The 21,678-nt window shown below is 45.4% G+C and overlaps 1 protein-coding gene across 1 annotated transcript in view; it reads right to left on the reverse strand.

The window, feature by feature from the left end:
• Positions 1-91: 91 nt before the first annotated feature.
• Positions 92-21,678, reverse strand: part of LOC106577540 (mitogen-activated protein kinase kinase kinase 11) — a 38,077-nt gene continuing 16,490 nt past the window's right edge. Inside the window, exons 2-10 of the mRNA XM_014155656.3 lie at positions 18,581-18,761; positions 16,001-16,149; positions 15,367-15,542; positions 13,383-13,629; positions 11,719-11,835; positions 10,097-10,268; positions 9,871-9,977; positions 7,967-8,689; positions 92-6,461 (exon numbers count right to left, since the gene is read on the reverse strand). Of these exons, the coding sequence (XP_014011131.3) occupies positions 5,845-6,461; positions 7,967-8,689; positions 9,871-9,977; positions 10,097-10,268; positions 11,719-11,835; positions 13,383-13,629; positions 15,367-15,542; positions 16,001-16,149; positions 18,581-18,761 (2,489 nt within the window). The 3' untranslated portion in view covers positions 92-5,844. The remainder of the gene's footprint in view (positions 6,462-7,966; positions 8,690-9,870; positions 9,978-10,096; positions 10,269-11,718; positions 11,836-13,382; positions 13,630-15,366; positions 15,543-16,000; positions 16,150-18,580; positions 18,762-21,678) is intronic.

Here is a 21,678-nt window from a genome sequence, read left to right on the forward strand (position 1 = left end):
ATCTTGAAAAAAGTATGAAAATAATTTATTTGTATTTATTATTGATGGCTTTTGAATTTCAAAAAAAATTAAAATAACAAACCCACACATCTCAGGGTTGTTACACATTTTATTTGGTCTTGTTTTCTTTGAGTTTTTCCTTTATGTATTTCACAGGTTAAACCCAATTAAAATAGTCAAGAACAAAATAACAAGTACACACATTCTCTCACATACACGCCTCTGACGCACAACAACAAAATAGTTTATGATTAGGCCCAGCCCAGTGCGAAATTTCACAAACACACAACACAATGAACGACAACATCATCTCAAAGCCTAACGACAAAACAACTTAGCTCATACGAGCAGAAACCAAATCTGGAAGTTGTATTGCAGCCTTTGAGGCAACGCAACATAATGTTTCATCACATAGCCCACTGTTTTTAAATCCAGGGTTGGGAAACACTGACATAATATATTCTTTTCAAACAAAACAAAATGATTCAGAAAGGAATGTTGAACAGAACACAAAGCATATAGATAGTCTACAAAGACAGGGAGGAGGTCACAAAATGTCCACTGTTGTCAAGCCATGTTTCAGTGAAACTGAAGACCTCATCTATGTCTAGGTAGATAGCAGTTTTATGCACAGTATGGGTGCTATCGAAGGGATCTCGGTTTGGGATGTTGTTCAATGTCAGGAACATATCTCTCAAATATATTTTTGATGATCAAACTATACTATAAAAGTAGTCTTTGATTTTCTGTTACAAAGAAATACTGGGATGCCTAGAGAGATGTGTGTGATACAAAACCATTTTGGTTCAATTTGGAAGCAGGAATGTTAAGATTCGCCCCTGGTGAAGCACCCATACTGTTTTTATCTTAAATACTCCAGTGAAGACCTAAAGTAAAGTACAAATTAAAAACCAGGTCGCCCAAAAAATATGAAGCAATCAAGCATTCTAATGTAGACTCTGTCTCTGGCCCTCTTCAAAATGTTTTCAGTCCAGTGTGTAAAAAAGGGCCATTATAAATATATCCTCTCATTTGTCCCCCTATAGAAAACTCTATTGTAAGCTGATGGGAGCCAGTCACAGCAGGAAGGAGTGCTATACAGTACTGTGATTCTCCGAGTGGGAGTCCCACATATTCTTCCACAAAGTCCCAGGGAATTGCACCATCCTCTTTTAAAGGCTGGTTGTTCTTTGATGAATTTGAATTCAATTCAAACTTTATTGAAGCAGCACCTGAAATAGACCACCCACTACAAATACCCCCAAATACCTTGAATAGCAAAGTTTTTTTTAATTTTTTTTTATTTACCTAGTTGTTCTGATAGCAACGTTTAACCTTGTTAGCATGTAATGAGGTCTATTCAAATTAAGCAAAGGGCAAGGAAAAGAGTAATCAGATACTTAATTGATCTGATTCAGTCTAATTAGTGTTGACCGGATAATCTTCTCTTTCTATCAAAATCTTAAAATGTTGACAGTTCCATAATAGAGAGATTCTAATTCTGTGTTCCATATGCTTTGTGTACAGGGGAAGTCTCTTTGTTGATTCAAAATATAGTAGTACTTTAGATAAAACAATTACAGTCGTTTAGACCTTGGAACTAAATAACCACACAGATTGGTCCATGCATCGTTTCCTCATAAAAAAAGCCAAGTATGGATTGCTGTCATACCTTGTCCATAGACTGGTTTCCTTACCCTGTAAGCAGTGTGTCATTTTGTAATATGGGTGAACCATCCCTTTAAGTGTTATCATTTGAACAAGAGGACAACAGATGGTGACCTTGAATGTTCAGACTGAAACGGATGAGAAATAATGTTTACGCTTAAGAGCTAGCTTCAGAACTAGGCTACACCTGGTATTGGCTTAGACTCAGACACGTAGTTGGCTCCCTAGAGGCCATTTTCTCGCCACAGTTCGTAAAGGTAATCTTTAATCATTTTGTTTGATGACATCATGCAGAACAAAGGGACAGGGGCAGGTGTTGCCTTTTAATGCGGTCCACGAAGAGAAATAATCCCCCCTCTGGTGATAATAGCTGGGTACGAAAGGATGGTAATGGAGTCCTTAATCAGGTTTATTTGAATGAACATCTGATTCATTCAGTCCAGGTAAGCAGCGAGGATACTGGGTAAATGAGCTGCGCCTGACCCTAAATCTCCATTAACCATGAAGGAGACAGAGCAGGCCTTGGCAGGAAGAAATTGATGTAGTAGACCCGATGCGATTTGCTACGTGAAAGTAAAAGAGTTTCAGTAATTTGGTTAATGTTAATAACTGATACGCCTCAAAGCTTGACATGAATGGACAAAGTAAGCCTGAATGAAGCCAGTATTTGTAGTAGAGTAGTCGTAACATGGTCCATTGGCCTACCTTCCTCTCCTCCTCTGCAAAGTTCTGTTTCATTTGGCCTGTCAGCCTGGATGGGGACATTGATTCCTGATGACAGATGAGGCAACGCCTGAAAGGGCAGTGCGTCACAAACAACTCGTCAGGAGTTTTTTATTGGAACGCCGCATGTCATCCGCATCAATCTAGGGACGGGCAGCGGCGCGACCCGACAGCGTTCTAGAAATGTAGTTTCCTGTCCAAAAACCTGTCACCACCGTGACCAGGGTTAGAAGACCATGAAGCGAAACAGAGGGAAACAGGCCAAGGACCTGAGGTTTATTTGATTCTATCCAGAGATGAGTGAATCTGAAGTTTTTGTACAACCGAAAGGTCATTCCCAAGGTCATCGTCTTTGAACGTCAGTTCAGCTCCTAACAGCTAGTTACTTCAAGAAAATTGTCCATTTTCAATCTCACTACAGGATCAGTGTAGTATGGCATCCAAAATTAAGGGTTGATTCCACTGTATCGGTTTGTCTGATGGCTTGCCAAGATCAAAACACACTCCTCAAATGGATCACTCTGACTTTTGACCTAAGATGATAAAATATAGTCAAACTGATATAATCTACACGAGATCATCACACAAGAGGATAGTGACTCTGCCCTTAGTAGGGCAAACATACAACAGTTAAGAGGGCCATAAAGTGAGCACAGTTTGGGTTCTCTGTGTACTACACTATAGCCTTTGAGGACATTGACGCATCCAACTGAGTGACAGCGTGGGATCTAAGGGAAATCAAAGTCTAAAGATAAGACCTTGAAGAACGGAGTCGGATATGAGGGCTAGGGCCTAGACTCTTGACGTGACCGACAGGCAGCAATACCTAAAACTCTTGCTACGATTGCGACCATCAGTCTCGGTTTCATCCCGTCGCTATGGGAATTGCAGGGGGTCGGCTGTAACTGCGACACAAATCCCCATAAATGGCGATGGGAGGATGTAGCGCCGGTCGACTTGTATGACGAGGTCATAGCGCAGGGGTCTTGTGTGGATTAGTATTGTAAGCAATAACACACCTGTCACTGCTTTAGACGACTGGGATGGGTTATGGAAAAGCCAGGGGGCCAGAGCCGAGGAGCTCTGTATTAATTTCCTGTTTACTGACAGTTTCTCCGTCCCGAAATGGCACTGTATTCCCTATATAGTGCACTACTTAAGTCCAGAGACCCTATAGGCTGTGGTCAAAAGAAGTGCACTACTTTTTTGATGCACAACATAGGTTTAGACCCTTGGGCTAGACCCTTAAGTCAGGGACATAAAAGGCGTATTTTGTGTTTTAAAGCCTTAAATCAAAGTGTCACAGGTTTACAAACCAACCTGTAAAGGGACGTTTTGAAATGCCAATATGTAATACTATGATGAATGTGAATACAACTAATGTTTGCAGATGCTCTTATAATCCAAAAGATGTAATATTCTTGCCCATTTCCTTGTCCTTTGGTGATGACTACATCACTACAGAGAGTTGCATTGGACTGTCTTTATAGACTCAGTATCGGTTTACCTCAACGCCGGTATCTGTTAACCTCAATTGAACCACAATTGAAATCCCATAGTGCATGTAACTGCTCCTGGAGTAAATGCTCACATTCTGTTCTTTATCTGATATGTAATAGCGAGGAAGACAGATAGGCCTCTTAAACAAATCTCAATAAGAATGGCCATCTGGATTAAACATGCTATGTCTCTAAGTAGTTATGTGCACGTCACATCGGGGGAGAGGTAGAGAGGGGAGGCACCTTATAGGTTGAGATGCAGCCCAGTCAGTAGTCTGTTAGCCAATGGCACGAGTCAAAAACAGACCCAATCTCTTTGGCTCAAGAGAAGAGCAGTTAGCCTGCCCTGAGAACAAGTGGGATATGAAATGATAGGTAAGGACTGGAGTTGTTCTCGACTATGTGACTTGACCCGGAAGTAAGAACTCTGGGCCCCTGGTCAGGTCACATGATCAGGAAATGATCTGACATCACATTGAAGGTGCCTCCTGCCATGGAATCCACTAAAACGCACAGTGCCACTTAAATCCCATTTCAGATCCCGACTCATTAAATACAAACTTTATGTTGGAGGAAAGTAATTAATTAGGCATATCTCCATGTTCATTAAATTAACCCTGTCTTTATCGCAACCCTAATTAAATATTATCACCCAGTTCGTCAGCACAGTTATTAAGACTAATCAGAAAGCTTGCCACGCGGGTCGATTCTCTTCCCCTAGAATGGACCAGACAATGTATTCCTATGACATGGCTTTTGTGGGGGGGGATCGCAACCCAATTTGTTTGCGGGCTATTATACTGTAGCGTACCTCCTAACATGCCAATTAGTCACTTCCTGGATTTAATCCAATCAGATTTACTGGACAGAACCAATCCTGGTACATAATACTGGAAAAATGTGAGGGGCTAGGGTAGGGAAGGGAGGGACATGTATAAAAATGTGGGCCGAAGCAGTCGCATTCTTTGGCACATGAACGGAATGTGCAGTGCTCCCCCTCGTCTTCTGATGCTTTGTCACCTGTCGACCTGCCAAATAAAATCAGTCGTATTCTGGGAATGTCGTCAGAATGTTACCTGCTTCCTAGTGGAATGACTGGGTCCTGGGTTTGTTTGGCTTTAATATGCAGATCATTTAGAAGGAATTTAGACGGATGATACAGCGTCTCTGTAGCTATTCTTGGAGTGCTCTCTCACGTTGACCCACCTAGTCTATTGCAAAGAGAGTCAAATGCTTGAGAGACAACTCTGCTTATAGAGGGTAAGACTTTCATCATCACATCTTGCAACTAGCATCACGTAGCTCCCAGTCCATTGCACATTTAAGCCAAATCATCGAAAATAGGTCCTGAAGTAGGTTCACCACTCAAGACAAGGATGCTTTCAGAGCTAGGGAGGATACAGACAGATAAAGCGAGCCACTGTTTCCAGACACTTCAAAAGTAGTGAGAGAAATGAGTGGGGGAGATAGGGAGGCGTCTGATTGAGTCTGGAGATGCTCACTGATCTGACTCTCCAGAGAGAACAAGAGAGAGGGAGCGAGAGAGAGGGAGTGGAGAGTAGAGAGAGAGAGGCATCCTTTGTTTGGAATAAAAGGCGTTGGTTCTTGTGCACAGGGCTCCCACTCCAACAATCCATTGTCACTGGGCTAGATGGCTAGCAGGATTAGCTTCCTGGTTGGTTTCTAAGGCAACATGGTGGACAAGTCAAAACCACTCCACTGTTTGGGCACCCCGGGGGGGGGGGGGGATAGGGGTAATGTGCATTTTTGTTTTGAAAAGGACTCCAAATCCTTCTCATTCCTAACCCAGGATATACACAGCCTGTAGTTTGTCCATTTAGGGTGCGGGTGGAGGGGGCATTCCTAAAAAAAAATGTCTGTAAAAACTCTTATGAGTCAAGCTCCGGCTCTCTTGGGGGGGGGGGGGGGTTGGAGTAGTGGTTGGGGGTTTAGTTTAGAAGCGATCGTCTCGGAGTTGCGTAGGGGACTTGAAGGGCTTGAGTCCTAGAGTCTTCCTTGGTCGCGTCTTCTCTTTGGTGACATCCAGGGGCTTGACCCCGCACGCAGCAGCCCAGCCCAGGTCGATGAGCGGTGAGTCGGCCGGGTTCAGGGGTGCCACCCGGAATGTGGGCAGGGTCGGGGACCCGTTGGTGGAGCAGGGCGCTGAGCGGGAGGTAGGAAACGGCGCAGAGAAGGGGTCAAAGGGCAACGGTGTGTCGGGCGTGATGCCTGACGATGGGTAGGCCCTCAGGGAGAACGGGTCACAGTCCGGGGAGGGGAAGGGGTCACAGTTGGTGAAGGGGTTAGTTGGTGAAGGCTGGTACCCCAGCAGGTGGCAGTCTGACCGCCGGGGCCCCTGGACAACACCATACCCCCCGCCCCCGGCTGAGATGAAGCTCCACGGGTCAATGCGGGGTCGGATGGGGGAGGGGCGTGGGCGTGGGACGACGTTGACCTCCAGGCGACGTGTTTTCGGGCTCCAGAGGCGAGGGTCAGGGAACAGGGAGAAGGGGACTGCAGAGGGCTTGTCTTCTGACTCCAGACTGTCCTGGCAAAGGGGGAGGTCTAAAACTGAGAGAGAGAGAGAGAGAGAGAGAGAGAGAGAGAGAGAGAGAGAGAGAGAGAGAGAGAGAGAGAGCGAGAGAGAGAGAGAGAGATGACAGAGATAATAAATATGTATATACCGTTTCACTAAAATGCATCAAATAAGTGTGCAGACATTTTCTTCTTAGTCTAACATTGCAGACTGACAAAAGCCCCACTTTCAGTTTATTTATTTATTTTTATTTAACTAGGCAAGTCAGTTAACAACAAATTCTTATTTACAATGACGGCCTACCCCGGCCTAACCCGGGCGATGGTGGTGCCAATTGTGCGCCGCCCTATGGGACTCCCAAACACGGCCGGGTTGTGATACAGCCTGGAATCGAACCAGGATGTGTAGTGACGCCTCCAGCACTGAGATGCAGGGCCTTAGACCGCCGCGCCACTCGGGAGCCCCGCGGTGGAGAGTAGATCCTAATGGGGCATTGAAGAAGCACTGAAGCGAGACGAGCTTGCGTGCAGACGATAGGGTTGAAAAGGTGAGGCGGAAACCCAAAGGTGTGGGTGCGGGTGTTCGATCTGAGACAGCTCTCTGGAGGTGCTAAGGAGTTCAGCTGACACGGAACCGCAATCAACAACTCCACGACGGAGAACCGACCAAACATCCCTTTCAGTCAACAAAAACAAATCCTCTGTCGTTAGCTCTCCAAGGCCGCCTCCCAAATGGCACCCTATTGCCTTTGGGCCCTGGTCAAAAGTATTGCACTATATAGGGAATAGGGTGCCATTTGGAACTTAACCTATTAAAACAAACAAAACAAAAAAAACACACACAAAAGCATAGAAACACAATCACTCAGGCATATTGAGTGGACCCATGAGATTGCAGTCAATTTGCTGCAGTCAGAGTTTTTTTTCTCTCCCCCAGTTCCAGTAATTTCATTTCTATGCTGCCAACAACTTTATAACAACCTGTGTGTTTTGTAAGTCAATATCAGAACAACAACAAAAAAATAAACATAACATATTCGGGCATACGGTAATAGCTTTGTTATTTGTTTTATGCACCTTTCACCTCCGCGTGCATGTCAGGAGTTGATGAGATGTTTGATTCTAGCTCTAAGATGAAAGTTATTAGCAGCACTACAAGCAGACGCAGGCTTGATGATCAGCTCAAGGCTGTTCCAAGACGGCATCCTCAGAGAGAACACTGTTGCGACTAGATATGAAGTTTGCATATCAAAACGGCACCGGAGGGCAACGCTTTAAAAACACCCCTTCGATTCGCTGTGAGAATCCATGACATTTACAGTGCTCCCGTTCCACCATCGGTAAATGACTGACTGGAAAAGTAACGGTCAGAGCTGAGCTGCGCTTACGTACATGTAAGCCTATGGATAAGATGTTAGTTTTTGTCGGGGGGGTGGGGGGGGAGTTTGTGTGTGTGTGTGTGTGTATGTATTTCTGTACTTGCATCAATGTGTTGCTCGCATTGCATGCATTTGTATTTGTGCACGTGTGTTTACCCTCACCTAGTTGAGAGGCGGAGAGCAGGCTTTGGCTGGACCTCCTCCTCCTGTCCGCCCCGTGGCCCCAGGCGTCAGAGACAGGCGCCCCGTTGGTGTGGTGGGGGGAAGGGGCCCACTCTGCTGGGCTAACCTGACCCAGGACCTGGCTCTGCTGCTGGGGACTCCGGGCATGCCTGTCGCAGACCCACTCCCCTGGGCTGGCCTGTTCCTGGGTCTGGTGATGGAGGCTCCGGGCAGCCTGGGGGCTCTGGGGTGTCTGGGGGGCCTGGGTGTGCCTGTGGCAGGCCCTTTCCCGGGGGTGAGGGGGAGGCGGCGTGAGGGGCAGGGGCTTCACCTCAGGGGCGTGCAGGGCACAGGGGAAGTCAAAGAGGGGCCGGGGTAGGGGCTCCGAGCTGGAGAAGGTTATAAGGTCATCCACCACAGGGGGGTCCGAGGAGGGGACTTTGGGGGCCGTGATGTTGACCTCCTGCAGGGAGTGGTGGTGGGGGTTAGTCCGGGGGGGCACCCTGGGGGGGATGTGGGGCACGTCCAGGTGTCGTCCCAGGGCCACGGAGGCCAGGAGAGAGCCTCCTCCCAGTAGGGCCCGGTGGGTGCTCCTCAGCAGGCCTCCCAGGGAGCGGTGCTCGGGCCTTGGGGAACCGGCCGGGGAACTCCCCTCCAGCCCCTCCTCGCTGCCCGAGTCCCCATGAGATAGAGAAGGCCTGGGGGGCTCCTTCACTGAGGAGCCTGGGGAGATGGAGAGAGAGAGAGCGATGGAGGGAGATGGAGAGCGAGAGATGGAGAGCGAGAGAGAGCGAGAGATGGAGAGCGAGAGAGAGCGAGCGAGAGGAGAGAGATGGAGAGGAGAGGAGAGCAAGAGAGATGGAGAGGAGAGGAGAGCAAGAGAGATGGAGAGGAGAGCGAGAGCGATGGAGAGCGAGAGAGATGGAGAGGAGAGCGATGGAGAGGAGAGCGATGGAGAGGAGAGCGATGGAGAGGAGAGCGAGAGAGAGGAGAGCGAGAGGAATAGAGAGAGAGAGGAGAGCGAGAGAGATGGAGAGCGAGAGGGATAGAGAGCGAGAGGGATAGAGAGCGAGAGGGATAGAGAGCGAGAGGGATAGAGAGCGAGAGGGATAGAGAGCGAGAGGGATAGAGAGCGAGAGGGATAGAGAGCGAGAGGGATAGAGAGCGAGAGGGATGGAGAGCGAGAGGGATGGAGAGCGAGAGGGATAGAGAGCGAGAGGGATAGAGAGCGAGAGGGATAGAGAGCGAGAGGGATAGAGAGCGAGAGGGATGGAGAGCGAGAGGGATGGAGAGCGAGAGGGATGGAGAGCGAGAGAGATGGAGAGCGAGAGGGATGGAGAGCGAGAGGGATAGAGAGCGAGAGGGATAGAGAGCGAGAGAGATAGAGAGCGAGAGGGATAGAGAGCGAGAGGGATAGAGAGCGAGAGGGATAGAGAGCGAGAGGGATGGAGAGCGAGAGGGATGGAGAGCGAGAGGGATAGAGAGCGAGAGGGATAGAGAGCGAGAGGGATGGAGAGCGAGAGGGATGGAGAGCGAGAGGGATGGAGAGCGAGAGGGATGGAGAGCGAGAGGGATGGAGAGCGAGAGGGATAGAGAGCGAGAGGGATAGAGAGCGAGAGGGATAGAGAGCGAGAGGGATAGAGAGCGAGAGGGATAGAGAGCGAGAGGGATAGAGAGCGAGAGGGATAGAGAGCGAGAGGGATGGAGAGCGAGAGGGATGGAGAGCGAGAGAGATTGAGAGCAATAGGGAAAGAGATGGTGGTAGCGAGAGGGAGAAAGCGAGGTAGGTCGGTCAGCTCATGAATACAGAATACTAATTTTGAATTTACAATCAGCTATGACCCACTTAGTTTGGCTAGAGGTGATGTGTTTGCATGTGAATATGGTAGTGGTGAAGAGCATACCGTTTTGGGCAGGCTGTGGCGTGGAGGGTCTGTACTCCTCAAAGTCATCCTTGGAGTCTCCGTTCTCATTGCTGTCCATATCCAGGAGCTTGGCTCTCATTGAAAGACTGGAATACACACACACAATGACTTCAAAACACACTAGTTCTGCTTTAGCTAATACGGTAAAAAAAAAAGGCCATATCTGGCCCTGTGTATGGAGGGGTGTGAGGGAGAGGGTTACTACCTGCTCTCCTGGGGGCTTAAGCGAAGGACTTTGGGGCTCTTGGGGCTCTTTGGGCTCTGGGGCCTCCAGTGAGGGCCCAGACGGTCCCCATTAGCCTGCTTGTTGTGTGGAGGGCCCTCCAGGGGCCACATAGAGCTCAGGCCAAACGCCCTGTTGTTCTCACTGGGGCTCACTGGAGAGGAGGAGGGATGGAGAGAGAGAGAGAGAGAGAGAGAGAGCATTCATAAACTAAAATAAACACTTACATGAACACACACAATACATTTCATTTCAAGACCCCCTCTGATACAAGCACCATGACATAAGCTGGTGACAGTGACACACAACAATCAAACAGAGTGGAACAACTGGGTCTTGTACAACACATTTCTCCAGCTGGGATACACGTGTGCCACCTTGCACCAGAACAGGTGATGTGCTCTGGGCTCAAACCAAGATTTCACATGTCACTGGAACAGTGTGGAACAGCGGAGGCAAGCACACGGGGAGAGAAAGGGGAGAGAGGGGGGGAGCGACGAAGAATGGGGGGGAACAAAGAGAGCAAAAACAGAAGTTAGACTCCACCTGGTGCTTGACACACTTACAGCAGACTTTCTAACCCCCATGGGGCTAGCGACACTAACTCTGTGTGAGCGTTACGCTAATGTTAAACAAACACCGCATGATTCTCAACAGCTCTCTCGGCGTCGGACTCGGAGACGCAAAGTGCTATCAACTTCGTGTCAGGCACGACATCTCTGAAATCTCTACGGAGCGATACTGTGAGAAGACGCTAGCAAGACGCTAAAGCGCTAACACAATTCTACCCATATGGCCCCCAGGATTCAGTGAGTCATCGTCTGCTTTGACATTGCTAGCACAGATGTTTGCTAAATAAGGAAATACATTTTAATGACAGCCGCACTCTCAAGCCGTGACAATTACCATTAAGCAGACACGCTATTACCGAGCCATGAATCCAACCCACTTTTTAAATGCATAAATGAATCAAACAGATGTTTTTTGAAACTGCTAAACCAATAAAATAATTCATATAAATTAAATTGTGCTCTTAAACTCAACCGCAGTGGTTAGGCCTATTTTATGGGGAATTTTGGGAAAACCCCTTTGTCTGATCCGACACAGCACATTCCTGTAGACGTGTGTGATCTATGGGGAGACCCCCCCCCCCCCCACTAAGGGGAAACAGTCATTCGCGTTTGTCTTTAGCGCTGACTCCAGAACAGTGCTCTTACTCAAATGCAACACAGTCTCACTCAGACCAATTCATTCTGGCTGGTATCTAATACAGTAAAAAGGCATTTTATGTGGAACAGGACATGCATGTAAAAATGCTGACATTCTAACACATGGAGGAAGGACTCCCCTATCTGGTAGAAAGAGGACACTGCAGACATAGAACTGAAGGCTAAAGCAAATACGCTGCTGATCCCTTATTAAAACAAAGTCAGATAATATTTGGACTGGGACAGCCATTGTCCCAGTCGAGAGAGAAGGAGAGAGGGAAAGTAAGGGCTGAGTGATGTGAGCAAGAATGAGGTGTGTGTAAACAGACAATGTCTAGTGTGTGAACTGAGAGGGTGTGTGTATGTGTGGTGGAGAGAGAGAGAGACCACGCTCACGTTGGATTGCTCGGAAGCGTGGGCCGAAGGAGGGAGAGGCGCCGGAGCCCAGATCGGGAGAGTTGCGTCTCTTCTCCAGCCCTGGAGACGCCTGCACTGTGATCTTATGGATGAAGTCTGGAAGAGACATACACCAGATGTGAGAACAGGCCACACACACAGAAACACTGCGATCTTATGGATGAAGTCTGGAAGAGACATACACCAGATGTGAGAACAGGCCACACACACACAAACAATAAATAAATAACAATCCTGGGTCCTGTTCAGTAGAGAGAAAACATTTTGAAAACGGAGTAAACGGGGAGGTAGTACCGGATCTTGTGCAACAATAAGAACAGAGATTTATTTTACCGTTGTACAGCCTTTTGGTATGGTGTGCCCTACTGAACTCGACTCAGAATCGAACAGGCAAGGAACTAACATGTGCTTGTCTTTAGCAAAATTGTTTTTCTAGGTTCTCCTTGAAAATAATTTATGTGGTGGAGTGGGTGTCTGAACTTCTTTCTCATGTAATGCCATGAGAATACGGTAATTTGCGAGGCCACGCTAAACGAAAACATGAGACGCCTGAAGGATGTCTGTCCTAGCTTTGCGTAGCAGGATAATGCATCTTTGTGGGTGTGGAGGTGGAAATGCTGGGGGACGGGGACGATAGAGCAACAGAGAGAAAGACCAGCCAGGGGTGACAGGAAGCCCAGAGGCGTGGTTGGGTTGGCTCTATGTCCCTCTCATCAACCCCCCCATCAAATCACTACCCTGCAGCTGGGAAAGACCACAGCCTCCAAAACACACCTCACACAGACATATGCACACACTCGTATGCATAAACAAGTGTGCACACACACAGACTGAACATGCATACACGAGTTTACCCACACACAGACAGTACTCATGCACCCAGTAAGAGTCTGTGCGCATTTGGAAAGAGAGGGAGCGTGTCTGTATGAGAAACGCTGAGTGTGCCCGTATGACGGCAGGTGGCCTAGTGGTTAGAGGCGTTGGACTAGTAACCGGAAGGTTGCAAGATTGAATCCCCGAGCTGACAAGGTAAAAATCTGTCGTTCTGCCCTTGAACAAGGCAGTTAACCCACTGTTCCCCAGTAGGCCGTCATTGTAAATAAGAATTTGTTCCTAACTGACTTGCCTAGTTAAATAAAAGGGGAAAAATCTAATAAAAATGACGCATGACGAGTGCGCAGCATGAGAGAGAGAGTGTGGGTTTGTTTCTATGATGAGTTTCTTATCAGTAGACAATGGGAGTAGTCTACAGGAGAAAGTGACCCTATAGTAGCTTATGGCCTTACTAAAACAACACTAGTTCTACCTACTATTTTAGAACGTACTGTTTAGTGAAAACCTATGCAGTTAGCAACGAATATCAACGGGTATTTGGACGTTGTAAGATATGATGGTACAGTACGTGATACTTCCGCACACTCGGTAGTGAAGTCGTGAATTGGTGTGAGGTGAGCTGAGGTGAACTAAGTACAGTGATAAGTACCGTAGCTACCATCTCGGCCAGGTCTCAATGGATTTCAAAATGGCGACTGATTGACTGATTTCCTACTCTGCCGATCTGGCTCACAGACTATCCAACCAACTGACCAATATTTCCTATTTCAAGACATCCCAAGCAAGTCACCCCCCCCTCGTCCCCTCACCTTGGGGCATGCTGATCTTCTCTCCGTTCTTGCTGCCCTTGAGCTTGTGCTTCTTGAAGGTTCCCTTCCTCTTCTTGACGTTGGGCTTCTCCTGGTTGTTCATGTGCAGGATGAGGAGACTGAGCTCCCTCTCGAACACATCCTGCTCCCACTGGGCCAGCTGCTGCTCCCTCTGCCTCAGGAACTCCTCGTGGGACTTCTGCTCCACCGCCGCGCGCTTCAGCTCCTCCTCACGACAACGCAGCTCCTGGAGACGGGGGAGATTTCTGTTGTAGTTACTGCTGTTATTACGGTGTTGTTATCGTTTATAACAAACACGTAAAACAATACAATTTGTGTTTTTTAACACAAACACACACACTCATACACTCATACATAGTGCCTTCAGAAAGTTCATACCCCTTGACTTATTCCACATTTTGTTGCGTTACAGCCTGAATTCAAAATGGATTAAAAAAAGTTTCTCACCCATCTACACACAATACCCCATAATGACAAAGTGAAAACATGGTATTAGAAATGTTTGCAAATTTACTACAAATTAAATACAGAAGTATCTGTATTCCCACCTGAGTAAATACTTTGTAGAAGCACCTTTGGCGGCCATTACGGCAGTGAGTTTTTTGAGGGAAAGTCTAAGAGCTTTGCACACCTGGATTGTACAAAATTCTTCAAACTCTGTGAAGTTGACTGTTAATCATTGCTAGAGAGCCGTTTTCAAGTCTTGCCGTAGATTTTGAAGCTGATTTAAGTCAAAACTGTAACGAGGACACTTAGGAACATTCAATGTTATCTTGGTAAGCAACTCCAGTGTAGATTTGGCCTTCTGTTTTAGGTTACTGTCCTGCTTAAAAGGTGAATTCGTCTCCCAGTGTCTGTTGGAAAGCAGACAACCAGGTTTTCCTATTAGATTTTGCCTTTGCTTATAGCTTTATTTTGTTTATTTTTATCCCCGAAAAACTCCCTCATTCTTGCCGATGACAGGCATACCCATAACATGATGCAGCCACCACCATGCTTGAAAATATGAAGAGTTGTACTCAGTGATATGTTAGATTTGCATAACCCAAACATAACGCTTTGTATTCAGGACAAAAAGTAAAATTTCTTTGCCAATTTTCTTTTTTACAGTATTACTTAAGTGCCTTGTTGCGAACAGGATGCACGTTTTGGAATATTTGTATTCTGTACAGGCTTCTTCTTTTCAATCTGTCATGTAGGTTAGTATTGTGGAGTAACTACAATGTTGTTGATCCATCCTCAGTTCTTGTATCACAACCTTTAAACTCTAACTGTTTTATTAAAATCACCATTGGCCTCATGGTGAAATCCCTGAGCAGTTTCCTCCCTCTCCAGCAACTGAGCTAGGAAGGAGGACACCTGTATCTTTGTCGTGACTGGGTGTATTGATAGACCATCTAAAGCCTAATTAATAACTTCACCATGCTCAAAAACGGATATTCAATGTATTTTTTCTTTTTTTACCCACCTACCAAATCAGTGCCCTTCTTTGTGAGGCATTGAAAAACCTCCCTGGTCTTTGTGGTTGAACGTTACAGATAATGTGTGGGCTAGAGAGTTAAGGTAGTCATTCAAAAATCATGCTAACCACTATTATTGAACACAGAATGAGTCCATGCAACTTATGGGATTTCTTAAGCACATATTTACTCCTGAACTTATTTAGCCTTGCAATAACAACGGGGTTGAATACTTATTGACTCAAGACGTTTGAGTTTTAAATTTTTTATTCCACTTTGACATTATGGGGTATTGTGTGTAGATCAGTGACACAAAATCTCAATTGAATCCATTTCAAATTCAGGCTGTAACAAAGTGTGGGAAAAGTAAAGGGGTGCTCCATTTACGCGCATCTATAACAAGCACACTCACACTTCTCCATTTCTATTTCAAAAAACGCATACACAATAACCATACAGTCAGTCTCCCGGCGTCCCTCTAAAAGACACCCGTTTCCCCTCACCTTCTCCTTGGCCCTGAGCTCATCAAACATGTCCTGGATCTCCAGTTTCCAGTCCTCCTGTAGGGAATGAAAGGAGTCCTGAGGCATCTCCTCCACCACCTGCCTCTCCAAAGCCGTCAGCTGAACCAAGATGGAGGCAAAGTTGGGCCTGTGGTGTGGGTCCTGATCCCAGCACTCTGTGAAGGCAGACACATTGAGTTAAGACAAATTATAATAACATGCATATTACAGTTACTCCACTACCAAAGCATACATAACCCTGCAAGTTCAGGACATGACACAATTCATGCACAAACAAATCTACAACTTAAAGCGCATTATGGCATAATTTGGCCAGGCGTTGTCAAGGCCGTTTACACGACTGATGACCAAATTATTTCTTTAGTGCCTTTCACAAATCTAACTATCACCAACACAGCAAACCAACAACAACCTCAAACTAACAACATCCTTGAACAGCAGCCTCAATGTATTGCACAACCTAACCAGTAGCTCGGAATGTTTTTCCTGTGCGTGACCAAATCAAACATTTTACGCAACATTATTTTTTAAATTCAGCCTCCAGGTTTGAGGAAATGGAGACAGAGAGAGAATTATGGTTACACCAAATTGAAAACACAAAAGGGACTCTTACCTGCCATGAGCATGGCAAAGGGTTCTGGGCAGGTGGAGGGGATGGGGAGGGTGAGTTTGTTAACGGCCACTCCGTAGGCCACAGCCAAACCATCTATCCCCCTGTAGGGAACCTCTCCTGTCAGCAACTCCCACAGAAGAACACCATAGCTGGGGAGGAGAGAGGGGGAGAGGAGCCATCAATGGAAGGTTAGGGAAGATTCTCTAACCAGTCCCTGGTCCTTCTGGTATTGATCACATCCGATTCAATTAGTCAAATAATCATGAAGCCATTGATTGACAAGCTGAATCAGGTGTGCCAGTGTTGGAAACAAATATGTGGAATGGCTGGGGAGCCCCAAGAACTAGTTTGATGCTATACATACAGTACATTCATGACACATACATAAAACACACATACAGTGCATGCAAATGATATCAACAGCTGAAGTGGAGGGATGGCAACTATGCTATACATTATTATTATAATCATTTATGTATTTATTATATGCAATAATGACAGTCATGGAAGTGCATTATGCTTCTCTGAAACATGCATAAAGACAAAAATAGGGAATAAAGCAATACCTATTGCTTACTACAACAAAGACATATTATATATAATATATATATATGATACAAACACAGGACTGTGCCGATCCTCAAAGAGTGGCAAAGTACTTGAAAGTGTGGGAGATCCAAGGTCAGAGACCTGGCCAGGATAACAACCTCTCCCTCAACGTGATCAAGACAAAGGAGATGATTGTGGACTACAGGAAAAGGAGGACCGAGCACGCCCCCTTTCTTATCGACGGGGCTGTAGTGGAGCAGGTTGAGAGCTTTAAGTTTGTTGGTGCCCACATCAACGAACTATCATGGTCCAAACACACCAAGATATTCGTGAAGAGGGCACGACAACACCTATTTCCCCCTGAGGAGACTGAAAATATTTGGCTTGGGTCCTCAGACCCTCAAAAAGCTCTACAGCTGCACCATCGAGAGCATCCTGACTGGTTGCATCACCTCCTGGTATAGCAACTGCTCGGCCTCCGACCGCAAGACACTACAGAGGGTAGTGCGTACTGCCCAGTACATCGCTGGGGCCAAGCTTTCTGCCATCCAGGACCTCTATACCAGGCGGTGTCAAAGGAAGACCCTAAAAATTGCCAAAGACTCCAGCCACCCTAGTCATAGACTGTTCCCTCTGCTACCGCATGGCAAGCGGTACCAGAGCGCCAAGTCTAGGTCCAAAAAGGCTTCTTAACAGCTTCTAACCCCAAGTCATAACACTCCTGAACAGCTAATCAAATGGCTACCTGGACCATTTGTATTGTCCCCCCCCCCCCCATTTTCATGCTGCTGTTTCTCTATTTATCATTTATGCATTGTCACTTTACCTCTACCTACATGTACATATTACCTCAATTACCTGGACTAACCAGTCCCCCGCACGTTGACTCTGAACCGGTACCCCCTGTATATAACCTTGCTATTATTTTATTGTTGCTCTTTAATTATTTGTTACTTTATTTTCTTTTTTTACATTTTTTTTTACTTCAGTTTATTCTAGTAAATAGTTTAACATTTATTTTTCTTAAATCTGTATTGTTGGTTAAGGGCTTGTAGGTAAGAACTTCACTGTAAGGTCTAACTTTTATTCGGCGCATGTGACATAAAATTTGATTTGATTCAAATTCACAGTTCCACACACACTCTCTTCTGAAAGCGCTGTAGGCTGTCTTGTATGTGGGGAGTGTAGCCGGCAGCGTTTAATATAGTCCTTTAATTACTCTGCTGCTCTGTTTTTGCCAGCATCGGAAATCTACAGCTTTATGAAGAAGTGAAGGGCTACAGCATGTCCAGATCGCACCCTATTTCCTAAATAGTGCACTATAAAAAGGACATAGGGAGCCATTTTGGGACACAGCTAACGGAGATGGATAAAGGAGAACAGAAGAGGTCAATATTGGCCCTCATTTTCATACCAGGTTCATAACACCCTCTCATTAACATGTGCAAAGGAAAACAGAAAAGGCTAGTTTGGGAATAGTGAAGTGTCTCAGGAGAGCATGTGAAAGAGATGTGTGTGTTGGGTGCACAGTGTGCTATTTTGGATACACATCCTGTGTGTGGTCACACACACACACGATAGTGCAAGAGCACTAATACACCCCCCCACACACACACACACTTGTGGTCAGGTCTGCTGTGTGGCCTACCTCACTCTCTCTCTCTCTAGCTCCATGCAGGGGGACAATAGGACAGTGTGCCTGACATGTCTCACACAAAGCACAGAGCAGGCTTTGAAGTGCTGCTGCTATCACATGGCTGTACCCCTCCTGCAACCCATCCCTATTATATCACTGTCAGAGAAGGCGGAAGGGGGGACAAGTTCCCAAATACCTGGCTCATAAATAGTCTCATCATACATCTTTATTTTTAATTCCATTATTATTTTAGCAGGGATGTTGGCCTCTCTCAGCAGGGAAGTTGGCATCTCACAGCAGGGAAGTTGGCATCTCTCATCATCATGTACTGCTGTACTGCACTGCTCCATCCCCCCCACACACACACGCAAACACACACCTACAAGCCCCCTTACCTCCAGACGTCGCTGCCCTTGGAGAAGGTGGAGGACTTGATGACCTCCGGCGCCATCCAGGCGTAAGTGCCCGCCGTGCTCATCTTGGTGGTGTTGTGCCACTCCCGCGCCAGGCCAAAGTCTGTGATCTTCAGGGATATCCCTTCCATACAATCATTCTCCATAGGCTGGGCCAGGAGGACTGGGGGGGGGGGGGGGAAGAGAGAGAGAGAGAGGCTTTGATTGAGACGTCCTCCTTTAAAAACGCTTACATTTTAGAGACGTAGCAGATGATCTGAGCCAGCGCAACTTACAGTTAGTGCGTTCGACTTAAGGTTCCAAGGTACGACAACCACAGGTGGCAGTCATAGTAAAGTAAAGCCTTTCGGTAATAAAGCAACTGTCAGCAGAATCAGTGCTACTAGGAAAAGACAAGCAAAACCTAAATAATATTTACACTCATCCCGACCGTATAAAGCAAGGTGGGTGTGAAGGCAAGGAAGAAATAAAAAGATTTCTTCAACACTCTTATTAAACTATTAAATGCATGGAGTAATTATAATGCAATTAAATGCATCATTGCAAAAGGGGATTTAACGCTTTTCATAACTAAGTATTAAGCCACTTCGTGACCCACACACACACACACACACACACACACACGCACACACACACGTCTTTCACATCCTCTTCCCTTTATTCTTTTAGATCAGCGAGATCAGACTTAGAAGAAAGAAGAAACGGACAGTGATAAGACCTTCTGTATCTATACATTAACATCCTCTCTATAACCTCCAGACTGATAAGACCTTCTGTATCTATACATTAACATCCTCTCTATAACCTCCAGACTGATAAGACCTTCTGTATCTATACATTAACATCCTCTCTATAACCTCCAGACTGATAAGACCTTCTGTATCTATACATTAACATCCTCTCTATAACCTCCAGACTGATAAGACCTTCTGTATCTATACATTAACATCCTCTATAACCTCCAGACTGATAAGACCTTCTGTATCTATACATTAACATCCTCTATAACCTCCAGACTGATAAGACCTTCTGTATCTATACATTAACATCCCCTCTATAACCTCCAGACTGATAAGACCTTCTGTATCTATACATTAACATCCCCTCTATAACCTCCAGACTGATAAGACCTTCTGTATCTATACATTAACATCCTCTATAACCTCCAGACTGATAAGACCTTCTGTATCTATACATTAACATCCCCTCTATAACCTCCAGACTGATAAGACCTTCTGTATCTATACATTAACATCCCCCCTCTATAACCTCCAGACTGATAAGACCTTCTGTATCTATACATTAACATCCTCTATAACCTCCAGACTGATAAGACCTTCTGTATCTATACATTAACATCCTCTCTATAACCTCCAGACTGATAAGACCTTCTGTATCTATACATTAACATCCTCTATAACCTCCAGACTGATAAGACCTTCTGTATCTATACATTAACATCCTCTATAACCTCCAGACTGATAAGACCTTCTGTATCTATACATTAACATCCCCTCTATAACCTCCAGACTGATAAGACCTTCTGTATCTATACATTAACATCCCCTCTATAACCTCCAGACTGATAAGACCTTCTGTATATATACACATTAACATCCTCTCTATAACCTCCAGACTGATAAGACCTTCTGTATCTATACATTAACATCCTCTCTATAACCTCCAGACTGATAAGACCTTCTGTATCTATACATTAACATCCTCTCGATAACCTCCAGACTGATAAGACCTTCTGTATCTATACATTAACATCCTCTATAACCTCCAGACTGATAAGACCTTCTGTATCTATACATTAACATCCTCTATAACCTCCAGACTGATAAGACCTTCTGTATATATACATTAACATCCTCTCTATAACCTCCAGACTGATAAGACCTTCTGTATCTATACATTAACATCCTCTCTATAACCTCCAGACTGATAAGACCTTCTGTATCTATACATTAACATCCTCTCTATAACCTCCAGACTGATAAGACCTTCTGTATCTATACATTAACATCCCCTCTATAACCTCCAGACTGATAAGACCTTCTGTATCTATACATTAACATCCTCTATAACCTCCAGACTGATAAGACCTTCTGTATCTATACATTAACATCCCCTCTATAACCTCCAGACTGATAAGACCTTCTGTATCTATACATTAACATCCTCTATAACCTCCAGACTGATAAGACCTTCTGTATCTATACATTAACATCCTCTCTATAACCTCCAGACTGATAAGACCTTCTGTATCTATACATTAACATCCCCTCTAACCTCCAGACTGATAAGACCTTCTGTATCTATACATTAACATCGCCTCTATAACCTCCAGACTGATAAGACCTTCTGTATCTATACATTAAGATCCTCTCTATAACCTCCAGACTGATAAGACCTTCTGTATCTATACATTAACATCCTCTATAACCTCCAGACTGATAAGACCTTCTGTATCTATACATTAACATCCCCCCTCTATAACCTCCAGACTGATAAGACCTTCTGTATCTATACATTAACATCCTCTATAACCTCCAGACTGATAAGACCTTCTGTATCTATACATTAACATCCTCTCTATAACCTCCAGACTGATAAGACCTTCTGTATCTATACATTAACATCCCCTCTAACCTCCAGACTGATAAGACCTTCTGTATCTATACATTAACATCGCCTCTATAACCTCCAGACTGATAAGACCTTCTGTATCTATACATTAAGATCCTCTCTATAACCTCCAGACTGATAAGACCTTCTGTATCTATACATTAACATCCTCTATAACCTCCAGACTGATAAGACCTTCTGTATCTATACATTAACATCCTCTCTATAACCTCCAGACTGATAAGACCTTCTGTATCTATACATTAACATCCCCTCTATAACCTCCAGACTGATAAGACCTTCTGTATCTATACATTAACATCCTCTCTATAACCTCCAGACTGATAAGACCTTCTGTATCTATACATTAACATCCTCTATAACCTCCAGACTGATAAGACCTTCTGTATCTATACATTAACATCCTCTCTATAACCTCCAGACTGATA

The sequence above is a fragment of the Salmo salar genome, chromosome 18, assembly GCF_965601325.2.
Source record: "Salmo salar chromosome 18, fSalSal1, whole genome shotgun sequence".
NCBI lineage: Eukaryota > Metazoa > Chordata > Actinopteri > Salmoniformes > Salmonidae > Salmo > Salmo salar.